We start from the raw sequence: 13,904 nt of genomic DNA on the forward strand, positions 1-13,904 counted from the left end.
ACAAATGAGATTTTTTCACCATAATTACAAAGTATTGATATTTATCAGGCAAGTTTGGTAAATTAATAAAAATGATGCTATTTAGGGTTTATTTTAATAAATGTGTCCACTCTCGAGGTGTGCTATGATGCAACCAAACCTTTTGTTTTTCTCCTACTTGAGATTATTTCTGAGCACTCTGAATGGGCACGAGGTTGGGCTGGTGGAGCTCAAACCTGTGGGAAGAGTCAAAATCCAAACTGATGTTAACTGCAAGTCTTCTCTAAATCGCCTCTCTGTCTGTTCACAATGATTTTTAAAAATTGTAGAACTTCTTTGCGGTTCAGTTACATAATGTGTTTGACATCTTCAGCATCAGTTTGATATCCTGTTTGATTCCTGAATCCTGAATAAAGCTTTTATAATGGCTGTTTCTATTTTATTGACATGCTTATTGTGCAAACTGTGAGCTGCTGTTGGTGCAAACACGGTGCTGCTCAAAATATTTACAAAACTACAACTAATCTTTTCTTATGTTTTACCCTTTACACAGTTAGGTCCATGTTTGGACTATGGCACATTTTCTTGTGATCGTGCATCCTCACAGTAGACTTTATATTAATTCATTAAATTTAAGGGCTTTAAAGTACTGCAGAAACAGGTTAGAATTACACAGCCTCATGTTTGTTTATAATGCAAGTATGGTGTCATATATTAGCTTCAGAAATACAAGGGTATTTCCTTTGAGATCTGCAGCTGTGGTTGTGAAAGCTCTGTGTTTAACTTCAACAGAAATCAGTTTATCTTATGAACCAACTGGTTTTGAAGGTCACACCTTTATAACCAGTTGTACATCCTTTATAACTAAGAGTGTCTTTGACAGTGAGGACCTGACTGTTCACACACTGGCTGTTCTGTCCTACATCAGCGTCACATAAAGCAGAAGCCCTGGATGAACAGTCATGTCAAAACACTCCTCAAACCACGCAAATCTGCTTTTAGGTCCACCATATTACCAAATTCAGGGGGCAGTCCAACACAGTTGTGGACCTGAGCATGCATTAACAAAAGAACTAAACACCTTCTTCTCACACTCAAAGTCCACTTTAATCATTCCTGTACCCAAAAAATAATCTACAAACAGCCTCAACAACTTCCACCCCAATGCACTCATACCTGTGATCACTAAGTCCCTGGAACAGCTGGTCTTAAAGCACATAAAGGCCACCCTTCCTGTCTACACCCCCCACCTCTCTGCTGACCTCTCCTGGGCTGCAAACACCTCCACCTCCTACCTGAGAGTGCTCAAAAGGAACAGCATCTCTGCAAAGCTGCTGGTGACCTCCATCACTCAGTCATCCAGAGCATCCTCACATACTGCACCACAGTGTGGTTCACACACTGCTCCCAGGATGAGTGGAAGAGGTCAACACAGTGCAGGAGTTCATCAGCTGCCCCCACCCCTCGGTTGCAGACATCTATACATCCCACTACTGCTGCAGAGCTAATGCAATCACACAAGACTCCACCCATCCTCCATCCCACCTCCACCTGTTTGATCTGCTGCCCTCTGGGAGACTCTACGGGTCCATCCAAACCAAGACTAGCAGACTCACGAACAGTTTCTTTCCATGAACCATCGCTGTATTGAACACATGTGCACCCCAGCCAAACTCACAAACTCACACATCAGTACTGCTCACACTCATACAACACACACGTGCGCCCGCTTTCGGATCTATATAACCCCTGTACATTTGTATAGTTTTATAGTTGGTATTCTTGTTTTTATTGGGTTTTTTTTTTCTAATTTATTCTAAATGCTACTACCATGTAGCTGCTTCTAATTTCATTGAATCTTTGATGTTTAATGACAATTAAACAATTCATGACAAAAGGATTCTGATTCTGTTTGGTTTAAGTTTCTTTGTCTGCTTTAAGAAGTTTCTTGTCATGAACACAGACCATTGTCAACACACAATGGTCCGTACTGCCCAGATTTTCGAGTTTTAAATGCATCATTAGGCTCTCCGTCCGTTTACACGAGCCTTCATGTAACTCAAAAAAATTCTGTGAATATACACATGGGGACGATTTTTGTGCTGACACCATAGTACTCCAAATCTGAAAATTAGCTAGAAAATTCTTCATTTGTGAAAACTGGGGAACAAAACTGGAACGAGGCAGGGTTTGTTTGTCCAAACACACACACAGAGAGAGAGAGAGATACCGTTCATTGCCTCTGTGCCCACTCCTCAGCTCTAACAAACCACTGCTTCTCTAGCCACACTCAGCAAACTATTACTCCGACACAAGACAGCTCTATTTCAGATTTCAACGACGCATTATAACAGAAAATGACACAGACTGGAAGGTGACATTTTGTGTTTAAAGAGGCTTTAAACGACACCGCTGTCTTCGAGAGGCTCGCTTTTACGTAAGTACAATGACCTTTGTTTTAATTCTTCATTCACGGCGCTTTCAATAAAGAATCCTAGCTGTTGACATAATTCACGGGTTTCTTTAATAATGAGTCGCTATCGCTTTTATAACTGATAACCTCAACGTTTGAAGTGACATTTCATAATGCGCTCGATAAAAATGTATAAGCAATGGTAAGTTACGTTGCACCCGGACCACTTTCCGCACCGTACCCGGTTGTCTGTAGTACCTTCAATAGTTTGAACCATATCACTCACTGTTAACTAACTCAAGTAAAAGACTACAACATCCAGCGCGAGAAAGAGACGCATGCGAGAGTGATGGTGATGCATTTATGTAGCCTTGAAAATGTTGGGAGTTGCGCAACCAGCTTTGGCAAAGAGCAAGATTCCTCTGTAAAAGCGGAGTGTTTGTTTCGTTAGCTGTCATCCCACTCTTTAATATTTGACACACCTTTTTTGTAGCTACACTGGTACGTTAGCACACAAAATCTGCGCCGTATGTTGTCCCTGTTGGATTTGACGAAAATACTGACGGTACATGAAGCCAACGCCTCATTCCGCGCTTTGTTTTTACGTTTAGTTACGTAGGATTTCGGGGACTCGACTTGTCTTGATCTGACTGCAGATTCAAACTCAAAGGTCGAAACTTCCATCCTGTTATCTCGTTGTGTCTGAAAATGCACCCAAGCTGAGGCTTAAACAAAGTCGCCGATGACGACACGTAAGTCGACGTGAGCTAGCAGCTCCGGGTTAAAAACGAATCACAGTGTTTGAGTTCTGTTAATTTTCAATGCGGTTGAAATCATTTATAACAAACGCAACGTCAACTTCTGATTGGTGATTCGTCCTTTTAGTATTCGTCTACTCGTTTGTTGTGTAATCCACATTTAAACACACATCAGTTTTAACTAGAAGTGCTCCAAAACAACCAGGGAAGCAGCAGGTAGTTAGCAACTAGCTTAGCCATCGCTGCTTCTGGTAGCTGTCATTTCAACAAAGCAGCTAGAAAGTTGCATGTTTAATGAAGAGTTCATATAACAGTTTTGATAACATGTTCTTGGACACCCCTGGGCTTTTTGCCAGTTAATTTTGCGATTTTAAACTAAATATATGGTTTTGAAAGTAATTTTTGCCTCCACTTAGATCATTCTCTCATCGTGTTATTTCAGACAATAAGTTATCCTTAAATCTAACTGGCAGAAATTTTTTTTTTATCATTTAATCTAACCTGCAGTTAGATAAAAGACATATGGATGTAAAAATAGCAAATTCTCACAACTGAGAACCTGCAGACATCGGCTCCGTGTATTGATTCCCCCCCCCCTAATGTCTCCCTCCAGTCATCCCATGTTCCTTCGCCGGCTGAGCTCTTTGAGCTCATCTTTCCCACCCTGCAGTCTTCCTGCTCTTTCCCAGGCCCGCTTCAAGAGCAACACTGATTCCTCTGCGTCCTCCTTCCTTCCCCAATTCATTCCCACCCCTCATCCATGGTGGTCGGTGCCAGGGTTTCCACCCTGGCCTTCTCGACTTCCCCACTCCCACCCGTCTGCCCTTGAATCTTTCACTCACAGGGCATTACACCCCCTGAACATCAACCTTGGTGACTTTGGTGCTTGCCGCTCATTCCACACCTCTGCAGACCACTTGATGGAGTTCCCCGACAGAGACAGAGGGCCGCCCTACAAACGGAGGAAGAGTGGAGAGGAAAGAAAAGAACAAAATAAAGAAAAGGAGGGACCCAGAGGAGGAGCAACAGAGGGTAAGGAGGGAGGGTCCAAGAGGGAGCACCATCACCTAGATTCCAGAAAAGATGGCAGCCTTCGATCTAGTCACCACTTCAACGATGGAACTAAAGACAGAGTGAAGAATAATGTCGGGAAAGATGTCAGAGGGGAAACCAGCAGAGATAAAAATGTGGAAAGGACTAAAAGTGAGACTAAAGACAGACAGCGAAGAGAGAGTGCAGACAGAGATCACTATCATCGTCATCATCATCATCATCAGCAAGAAGGACATAAAGAATCACAGCCAGTGATGCACAAACCCAACCAATGGTTCAAAGGGAGGGGGTCTCAGGAGCTGGATGGGCCTCACAGGGACACAAAAGGGACTTCAGAGCAGCAGAGGGATGGATGTAGTGATGGAGGGCAGCCTCGCAGCACCACTTGCCCCTCAAACCTGGGGCAGGTACCTGGAGGAAACACGCAGCCCTCTCCACCAAGAAGGGCTGTGAAATGTGAGTCCTTTTGTTAAGTATAATTACAGTTTTGATGTGTCTTTTCTGCTGCTTGAAAACATGTTGGAAGCAGAGTCTCCATTAAGAGATCAGCTAGGAAATTTTCCCTCCACAGAGCAATAATCTAAATCTGAAAAAGTCCAAGTAAAAGCAAAGGTGGAGGTCCTGTCTGTCCCACAGTGGGAACCCTTTTTGGGGAAAGCAGCTGAATCATGTCAAAGACCAGAACAGCAATCTGGCCTGTGGTTTGGAAATGGACATTTTGACAGATTCAACCCTACTTTTGTGTTCAAAACAGGCTGTGAACCTGCATGGAGACGGTGCCTGTTTCAGTGTAATTAACTGGTCAATACAATTCAGACTAAAAGCAAATTGCACACAGAAATGGCTAATTCTTGTCTTCTGGCTGCAGATTCTATTTCTTCATATTTAGAGATTATATTTCCAGCTCTCCATTTGTCTCATCTCTCCTCAGCTCTTCAAAGACACTGGGAGTCCTGCAGCACTGACCTCCACCCACCAGGCGACAGTTCAGTCTTTGACTTCTCGGTGATGTCCTACAACATCCTCTCCCAGCAGCTTCTGGAGGACAATGCCTACCTGTACCGACACTGTGACCCGGACGTCCTGCCTTGGGAATACCGACTGCATAACCTACTGGCAGAGATCCAGCACCACAATGCTGATGTGAGGGGATGCAGTGTCATAAAACGTATTAATACGTATAGTTTAATGGTCTCAGGAGGAAGTTTTGCCCTGATGTTCAGTGGTAAACCTGGGCTGGGCCATAAAAGGAACATATTATCTACTGGTTACTGGCAATTAAACTAATCAAGTGTTCATTTTTTGGGGAGAGTTTATTCATTCCACTTGTAATGATGACTCTTCTCTTTTACTTCTGTTGTGCTTAAGTTTAGAGAGTTACATTCAGTAAAACCTGTTAGGAGTTTGGCCATCACAAGTTACAGGCTGTGCATCCTGATCTTTTAAATATCTTGTTACTCATCTTATCAAAACTTATAGGCTGCACTGGATCCTTTATCCTAGGTTATTTGGAGTTGACATTAACGTATCGATTAAGCCCATTTAAAGCAGAAGTGAAATTGTTGCCACAGAGTTTGTAACACACAGTGGTTCAAAGTCATTGTGCTGCATCATTAATAGGAGTTGCAAACCACCAGAAAACAGCAAAATGCACAGAAGGGTGTTGGTAAACGTGTCCATATACTTTTGGCTCTTCATCATAAATTTATGAGAGGTTTTTTTGTTGTTGTTTTTTTTTTTTAGATCCTGTGTCTTCAGGAAGTGCAGGAGGACCACTATGAAAACCAGATTAAGCCTGCTCTCCAGGCACTAGGTACTGCTGCTCATTTTTGTGTGTACATGTGTGTGCTTGGGAGGGCCGTTAAAAGTGAAAGACAAAAAAAGTGAAGACAGATAAATCTTCCCTAACTAGTGCAAACAGACTGTATATTAAAGATGGGTAAAGCGACGTTATTGCCACTCACTGCTTTTCGGAGTCGAGACTCGAGCATTTTGCTCCTTTCATTTCATTTCTCTTTTTTTTTTAATCGATCTTCTGAGTTGTGAGTCTGATCACAAACTCAGTTTCACTGTCACACCCTAATTCACAACCTGCTTTATTGGTTATTTTACTTCAGATGGATCTGAAAACTCATCATTAAAGTGTTTTCTGAGGTTGAAATGTTATATAAAGCATGCTGAGCTGGTGGGAAAAGCAATATATAAGAGCCAGCCCAGGTTTAAGGCCTTTTTGCTGTGGTAAAATTTGATATAATTTGATTGTTTCTGTCTGTGATATTTCTTTGTCATTTATTCATGATATTTTTAATATAATAACCCATCTTTGTGTGTGTTTGTCAGGTTATCACTGTGAGTATAAAAAGCGGACAGGAAAGAAACCAGACGGTTGTGCCGTTGTCTTCAAAACCTCCCGCTTCTCCCTCCTCTCCTCCAATCCCGTCGAGTTTTTCCGGCCCGGCGACACCCTCCTCGACCGAGACAACGTGGGATTGGTTGTGCTGTTGCAACCTAACAAGAGCTTCAGTCATTTAAATCCCTCCTCATTCATCTGTGTCGCCAACACCCACCTTCTCTACAACCCCCGGCGAGGTGACATCAAACTGGCCCAGCTGGCAATCTTATTGGCTGAGATCAACCGACTGTCCCGCCTCCCAAACGGGCAGGTTAACCCAGTGGTTTTATGTGGGGATTTTAACTCTGCTCCCTGGAGTCCACTGTACAGTTTCCTGACCACAGGCTGCCTGCAGTATAGTGGAATGCAGATTGGCATGGTGAGAATATTGTGCCACTCACAAACTGATCAATTAACTTATAGTTAGTAGACATTCTGGTCGTTGATGGTCATTCATGCAAAACTGTCATCTGTGGTTTTCAGTTCAGTAAATCCAATTTGTTTTTGCCTGGTTTCTGTCGCCTCACAGTGTCCATTTCCCACTCATCAAAAAAAGAAATACTCGATGCTTCAATCCCCAACACTCACTTCTCCGTTTTGTTTTTCTTTCCCCCTTTTCTTTTCTGGGTGTTTGTGTAGGTGTCAGGTCAGGAAAACAGTCCCAGAGGTCAGCGTCTCCTCATGTCTCCAATCTGGTCTCCCAGCCTGGGAATAACCCATCAGTGCCAGTATGAAAACAAAGCTAGTGCTGAGACCTCGCCCACCAGCCCTACAGGTAAACTTTGGAAAAGCTGTTTTCTCAAAAGAATTCTGGAAAAAGTCAAAAGATTCCAGCCGGCTCGTTGTTCAGAGAGGTGGTTTCTCACACTTAGAGCACAGTGGGAGTCGGTTTGCGTCAGCTGCACTTCAGGGCATATCGTGCCTGGTTTACGTGAGAGAGATGCCTGAGTGGAACATGCAGCCGGCAGGATAGTTGACGACCACTTGCAGTTTCTGCTCTTTTCTCATACGGTGCTGTCAGAAATCCCACATCACTGTGTGCTCGTGAGCTGGCAGGTTAAAGACGCAAGGTGTCTGAAAGCACTTCCAGTAGTACACTGTGCACGCTACATAATCAGCTGCTTAGTGTGCAAAAAGTGTGAGAAATGGTTCAAGTCGAAGAGCTACTTCTCGATGATTTTACACTGAATGATCTTCCTGACTCGACCCTGCCTGTTTATCCAGGCCTCAGACTGGTGCTAGTAGTGCACTGGCTCGTGGACTCCCTGTGGCTGCGTTTAGCTCTGTCTCAAAGGACTTATTAGAAATCAAAATATAGCGAATCCTCTAATAATATAGAACTGTATCAATGGTTTGCTTTTTTTTTCTCCTCTCCTTCAGCTATTGAGGGCACAAAGTGTCCAACCATCCACTTCCAATTTTCTGACCATTATGAGTACATCATGCCTGTACTGGTATACTCCAGATAGCCATTTTTGTCGGTATGAACATATGTATGTACTTAAAATAATAAGTGTAATTATGTGTGCTTCTCTATCGGATGATGTCTAGAAAAATTCAGGCCTCCAAAGCTTAACCTGCATTTAATTTAACATCCACTTCGCAGTGCAGCACGTGATTAGGCAGGTTTGACTTTGATCTCCATTTGTTTAATCTTTTATTCAGACTTTGCTTAGAAAGTTACTCATGTTGTCCTGGATTGTCGCCAGTTTGCCTGAGAGATGTTAATAGAGTTTAGTGATTAGTGTGTTGAACCTCGTCACTAACAACCGCCTGTCCTTTTCTCTCCGTCAGCTGTAGAGGGAGCGATCTCTAATCTCAGTGTGGAGGATCTCGCTGCCAAAGCTGCTTATGAATTCAGCAGGTAAAGTCTCGCCGTCCTTCTCTCGTCACTCCCTCCTCCTTTCATTTCTGCCTTTTTAGTTCTCAGTAATTGAAAAGCTGGTTGTCGCCATAATAAAAATGGACAAACTCTCTCTAACCACGCGTATGCAGAGCGTGGAGGATCGAGCACAGCCTGAAGCTGCAGTCGTCTTATCAACATCACCTGATGCCTGACAGGAGACCTGAGATCACCACCTGTCACTCCCGCACGGCCCTGACAGTGGATTACATCCTGTATAGTCCCGGTACGCTCTCTCACAAACACACAAACACACAAAGGTCAGATTTTCTTTAGTATTTCTATTAGTATTTAAGTCTTTTAAAATCTCAGACTTTAAAGATAGGTACATTTCCTTTAATTGCTGTAAGCGTCTATATTGGCAATAATATGCTTTCTGTAGATGATCATGGGTCCGTCTGGGAACAAATGTCTCTAAAAGGCTGTTAATAGATTGAGCAGGCTGTTAAATCCTTTACATGTACAAACCCTTTCACTACTGCTGCTGAATGTGCCTTTATGGCTGTTTTTAGCTTCCATATCCAAATGTCCTTTGTTGACACTGAACCCTCAAAACTGTGACAGAGGCGTGAGAAATAAAAAACTTCTGTATGAGTTAATGTGAAAGGGTGACTGTTGTTTCTCTGCTTGGAGTGGCTTAAAAATGAGATGTGCTGTTTAAATGGAGTCGATTTCCTACTTTTTTATGGGTTAATTCATTTATTTGTCTTTATGTTACCATACCGTCACTGGTGACTTTTCAAACAGTAAGATCTTAAAGCTGTATTAAGTAATACCTGCTGGAAGCCACTATCTCTGAATTCCTTCTGCTTCTTCTTTAATCTTTAATCTCTTTAATTCAGTTTCTCTCTTTTCCCTCTGTCCTTTTTCTCTGAAAGATTTCGTTCCACCTCCCTCACTTCCAGGTGGGCGGGGCCTCCAGCTGCTGGGCAGGCTGTCATTGGTCGGCCAGGCGGAGCTCGAGGAAGTCAACGGCCTGCCTAACCATCGGCACTCATCGGACCATCTCCCTCTCCTCGCTCGTTTCCGCATTTGGTGCTGAAGCGCTGCAGGTCCACTGAGGAAAGTAGGAATGTTCAAGGAATCTGCAGTTTCTTCCCCACATAAACAACAAAAACAGGATGAACATTAAATGCTGGGGTGTTTAATTCAGTATGTGATTTTATTATTAAAAGGGAAAACCCTTTTCAAGTCCTCTCCAAGAGTGGCTGCAAGTTAAATTAATGATTTCATACAGATTGCTTCACGGAGTTACAACAATATTTATTTTTCTCTATTTTTTTGTGATTAAACTATTGATACTATTTCTACCCATCTATACTATTATTACTTTTCATGTCTTGTTATGGGATGAAAAACAAACAGAAGGTAGAGGAGGAGCCTAAATCCCCGTTGAACCACTTAAATTATAATTTGTGATGTTTTCTCCAAAAATGCCCCATCTTTAAGTGGCAAAATGTTTAAGTCTGCTTATGAAATGAGACCCACTTGCTAAATGGCTTTGTGCAGAGGACTTTCACCTGAGAGAGTGGGGATGCTTATGTGGTGGGAGGAGCTTGAAGCGTAAGGAGAGGTATCTTTCTAAAATAACATTTTTTTTTCTTAGTTTAATTTATTTTTTTTGTTCAGGCAGGAAAAAGTAATTATGTTAAAGCTTTTCTTGTTTTTCCTGCTGCATGGTGGCGCGTCCCATTTCTTAACCCCAGCAGGCGGTTGTTTTCCTGCACATTATGTTCAGGGGTTTTAACTAAAAGTTTAGGTCTTGTTCTTTAAATGATGAGTAAAAAATGAATTCTGGCAGTCTGGATTTCCCCTGAAATGATTAACGTGTTCATATCTCTAAACATCCAAATGATCATCATTTTAAAGCAGTAGTAACATATTTAATTTGACATTTTTCCCACCATGTAGAGATGTTTACCATATTTTCTTTCTTTTGTTTTTTAATAAATAGAAAGTTTTCTTTCTTACTAATGTTTCCTTTCGAGCTGTATCGATGAAGGGATGGATTTTAAGTCACTTTTTAAAGCTGAACGTTTACTGTAGTGCTGCTAATTTGGAAAACTTGATCATTTTCTTTTGATAACAAGACGGTGCTCATTCTCCTTTAAAAACTAACAAAATATAAATAAAAGTTTAGCTTGTATTTCTAAAGATCTTCAGAAATATCTCCTGTGTCGGTTGCATCACAGCCATGTAATGATTTTCTCTTATATTTCACAATGTGCCAAAAATTAAACTAAGCACTATACAGCACTCAACTAGTTCTCATATATTTCAATTATTTATAGTTAAATTAAGATGTTATATGGAAAACATGGATGTATATGTCCGCTGAGGACTCTAAATTTTAATTCTGCATAAATATCAGTATGGTCGGTTGTTACTGGAGCGGTCTTGTGTCATATTTTCACACATGTAAATACTGAAAATAAAGACTGGATGTATTTTTGTATCATTTTAAGGAGTTGATTTTTGCTGGAAGTTTACACTTTGTAAATAAAAGTTCTTTTTCTATTACATTTACCTTTGGTTTCAATCATTTTTGCATTTTATACACTGACTTCTAATAAAGCTTTAGCACTTTTTGTTTTGTTTTTTTACAGTAGTTTTTCTCGGGCTAGCTTAACAGACTCATTGGACTGTAACTGCTCATATTCAAACCATTAATTTGAAAATGATGTGGTAGTTGTTATTTTGTGTCACACACTTTAGTTGTTGTGGTTGTTATGTGTTGATATACATTTGGTGTATTAAGTTAGCTCATGTATCTTGTCAACCTACCATCGGCTTTTTTGCCCTAATAAGAAAAAACGAAATAAGTGAACATGTGGTGCCACTCATTGGTTACTAAAGTCCTGTTTGAAGCCTCGCGTTCAACGTTTTCGTTGTCACCATTTTGGTGTTTTGAAACTAGATGTGAAAAGTGAGGCTTTGATGTCACTGAAGCCAACTCGTGGCTCAAGAGTTGGGAGTTTGCCTTGTAATCGGAAGGTTGCCGGTTCGAGCCCCGGCTTGGACAGTCTCGGTCGTTGTGTCCTTCACCAAGACACTTCACCCGTTGCCTACTGGTGGTGGTCAGAGGGCCCGGTGGCACCAGTGTCCGGCAGCCTCGCCTCTGTCAGTGCGCCCCAGGGTGGCTGTGGCTACAATGTAGCTTGCCATCACCAGTGTGTGAATGTGTGGATGACTGGATATGTAAAGCGCCTTGGGGTCCTTAGGGACTAGTAAAGCGTTATATAAATACGGGCCATTTACATCAGTTTACAGCTTCATCATTTTGCCTCCCAGCCCCCCCCCCCGTGGAGGAAACTTACAGCCTGCATTCAGAGTAGCTGTTAAAATGTTGCATACAGCAAGATTGCATAACTGTGTGCTGCAAAAGGAAAAACACTGATATATGGTCATAAACAAGACAGACAAGTGGCCGAATTCATGCTATATTCTAGTTGTTCTCAAGTTTATTTGAGGTGTTCTTATTAGACTTGTAGGCAATTTTTAAAAATTATTGTATTCTTTAATTTTTCTTCGTGTTCATTGATACTGAGTTGCTTTTTACTGCATATTTTCATGTTGTGCTGTTTGTTCTGCACTAATCTGCATGAAAAGTGTTATACAACATTTGGTTGACAGTAATTTATTGCCCTTCCTACTGTTCATCTTCTACAGTAACAGACTGTTTTTTGCAGATAACAGGTCCACAGTAAAATAACTTTACTGCTCTTTAATCTGACTGCCAGTACTTTACTGTCCAGGATGTTCACTAAGTAGTACACACAGTGTATACTGATTACTGCATCTTGGAATATGTTCTCAGACTATTTTAATGTTTCTTTTTGCCCATATATAATAGAAGATGTCATTGTTGCCCTGTTATTTGGTTCTTGGAGAAATAATCATATAAATTAGGATCCTGCTGTTTGTCCTCCTGGTGGGAAACAGTTGTTTTTTTCTCTACAGTCTTGCCTCTTTGGCTGTTAATGGAAGTGCTGGTGTAATTGTTTTTGACGCAGAGTGTGCCTCTGCATAACAGGCCCCACATCTTTCCACATTAGCGTGAGTGCGATGGTGACAAATGGCTGCATCGTTTACCTCAGTTCACTGTGTGCTCAGGATGCAGAGCTTTTGATATTCTGAGCGTCACTCCGCACTGCAGCAAGACACTCGGCTGGATCTCAGCAGGCTTCAAGGGCTCCTCTCTGCATCCTATTGCAGAGTCGACGGGGGTCGGGTTTCAAAACTTGCCCGTTTACAGAGAGTAACATTATAATCAGGAAAATTATACAAAGTGGAGTTGGTATTGGTGATTTCTGCAGCATTTATGAGCAAGCTTCTGTCAACAGCTGACCTCTGTGAGTCTTCTCCGATGCTGCTGATGCACAAAAGTTTGTGCCCATCAGATTTCTTAGCAGCATACCAACAAGCTTGTGGCAGGTGTCTTTGGAGTTGTTTGAGTTTTGGCCACTAGATGTCAGCAGCAGAGTGCTTGTAAACAAATGAGGTGGATGGCAGGTGAATAAACACAGTTTTGGTTGGTTGAGAGGTGCAAGATGATGACGATGATGGATTCAGAGGTTTATGTGGATTTTTGATTGAAAATCATCTTGAATTCATTACTAAAAACTGACTTAGAGCTGAGGTATGTGTGATATATGAGATGTTGCACTCACAAGTCTGTGAGAGAGCTGCAGCACTGCTGGTACAACCAAAGTCTTTCAAGAAGCAAAAGTCACCATCTTAAAATGCTGTATTTTGAGCACTACCAAAATGATTTAATATCCTTAATATAATATCATAAAACTGCATGTATAGAATAGTTAACACTGATTTAAAAGCAGCTTAAAATGCTTGTTAACTTTGTGCCAAAGTAAGGTTTTATAAAATGTTTTCTGTATCTTTTTTTTCTGTTCAGGATTCTTTGAGTCTCTGGTTCAACTTTGACTGGAAAAGGTGTTTAAAACCTAATTTTAGGGGAAGTCAGCTAAATCTGAGCCTTTTTTTTAGGACAGATTTGTTTGTGTTTGTTCAGTGATTAAAGTTAATACAGACGAAGTTTCAAAATAACTGCCCGGAATTTCAAGATTGTTGCACAGTTGAGGTTCTGAATGTCCCTCAGTGGAACAGATGCTCACAGACCAACAGCATGTAGCATGATGGAGAGGACTGGAACTGGCAGGTCTGCTACTGGCGCACCCGTCTCCTCTCTAAATGATGCTGGGACCTCATTCTCACAGATGATCGAGTCTTCTCTTATTTATTCATTTATTTTTAAACAGTACATAACCTGATAATTACTGCCTTAAACAACTATTCTATTTACCAAAGTGGTTTGATTCGCTGAGTGTTAACATGGATGTGAAGTTCAAGAAGTGTGAATGCTTTGACTGTGTGTGGCATTCATGAGGG

The 13,904-nt window shown here is 41.5% G+C and overlaps 1 protein-coding gene across 5 annotated transcripts; it reads left to right on the top strand.

The window, feature by feature from the left end:
• The first annotated feature begins 2,213 nt into the window (after positions 1–2,213).
• LOC146617542 (RNA 2',3'-cyclic phosphatase angel2-like) lies at positions 2,214–10,403 on the top strand. 5 transcript variants are annotated; one of them, XM_085372351.1, is made up of 9 exons: positions 2,214–2,416; positions 3,764–4,659; positions 5,135–5,346; positions 5,947–6,016; positions 6,544–6,974; positions 7,235–7,370; positions 8,390–8,459; positions 8,591–8,724; positions 9,377–10,403. In XM_085372351.1, the coding sequence occupies exons 2-9, from the start codon at positions 3,771–3,773 to the stop codon at positions 9,538–9,540; spliced, it is 2,106 nt and encodes a 701-aa protein (XP_085228477.1). In that variant the 5' UTR covers positions 2,214–2,416; positions 3,764–3,770; the 3' UTR covers positions 9,541–10,403. The 5 variants fall into 5 exon arrangements, with proteins under 5 accessions (XP_085228477.1, XP_085228479.1, XP_085228480.1 ...); XM_085372353.1 differs by having other exon boundaries at positions 9,404–10,403; XM_085372352.1 differs by lacking the exon at positions 2,214–2,416 and adding an exon at positions 2,955–3,144.
• Positions 10,404–13,904: the final 3,501 nt, after the last annotated feature.

This window comes from Diplotaxodon limnothrissa, linkage group LG15 (assembly GCF_057381915.1).
Source record: "Diplotaxodon limnothrissa isolate DT_005_m linkage group LG15, D_limnothrissa_male_GT1.1, whole genome shotgun sequence".
Taxonomy (NCBI): Eukaryota; Metazoa; Chordata; class Actinopteri; order Cichliformes; family Cichlidae; genus Diplotaxodon; species Diplotaxodon limnothrissa.

What these genes read in the sequence shown, in the direction of transcription:
- LOC146617542 (XM_085372350.1), top strand. Translation starts at nt 3,750, where the DNA reads ATGTCTCCCTCCAGTCATCCCATGTTCCTTCGCCGGCTGAGCTCTTTG. An exon ending in TCCAGCACCACAATGCTGAT is followed by an intron (nt 5,347 to 5,946) that starts GTGAGGGGATGC and finishes TTTTTTTTTTAG; the next exon opens with ATCCTGTGTCTTCAGGAAGT. An exon ending in GCCTGCTCTCCAGGCACTAG is followed by an intron (nt 6,017 to 6,543) that starts GTACTGCTGCTC and finishes TGTGTTTGTCAG; the next exon opens with GTTATCACTGTGAGTATAAA.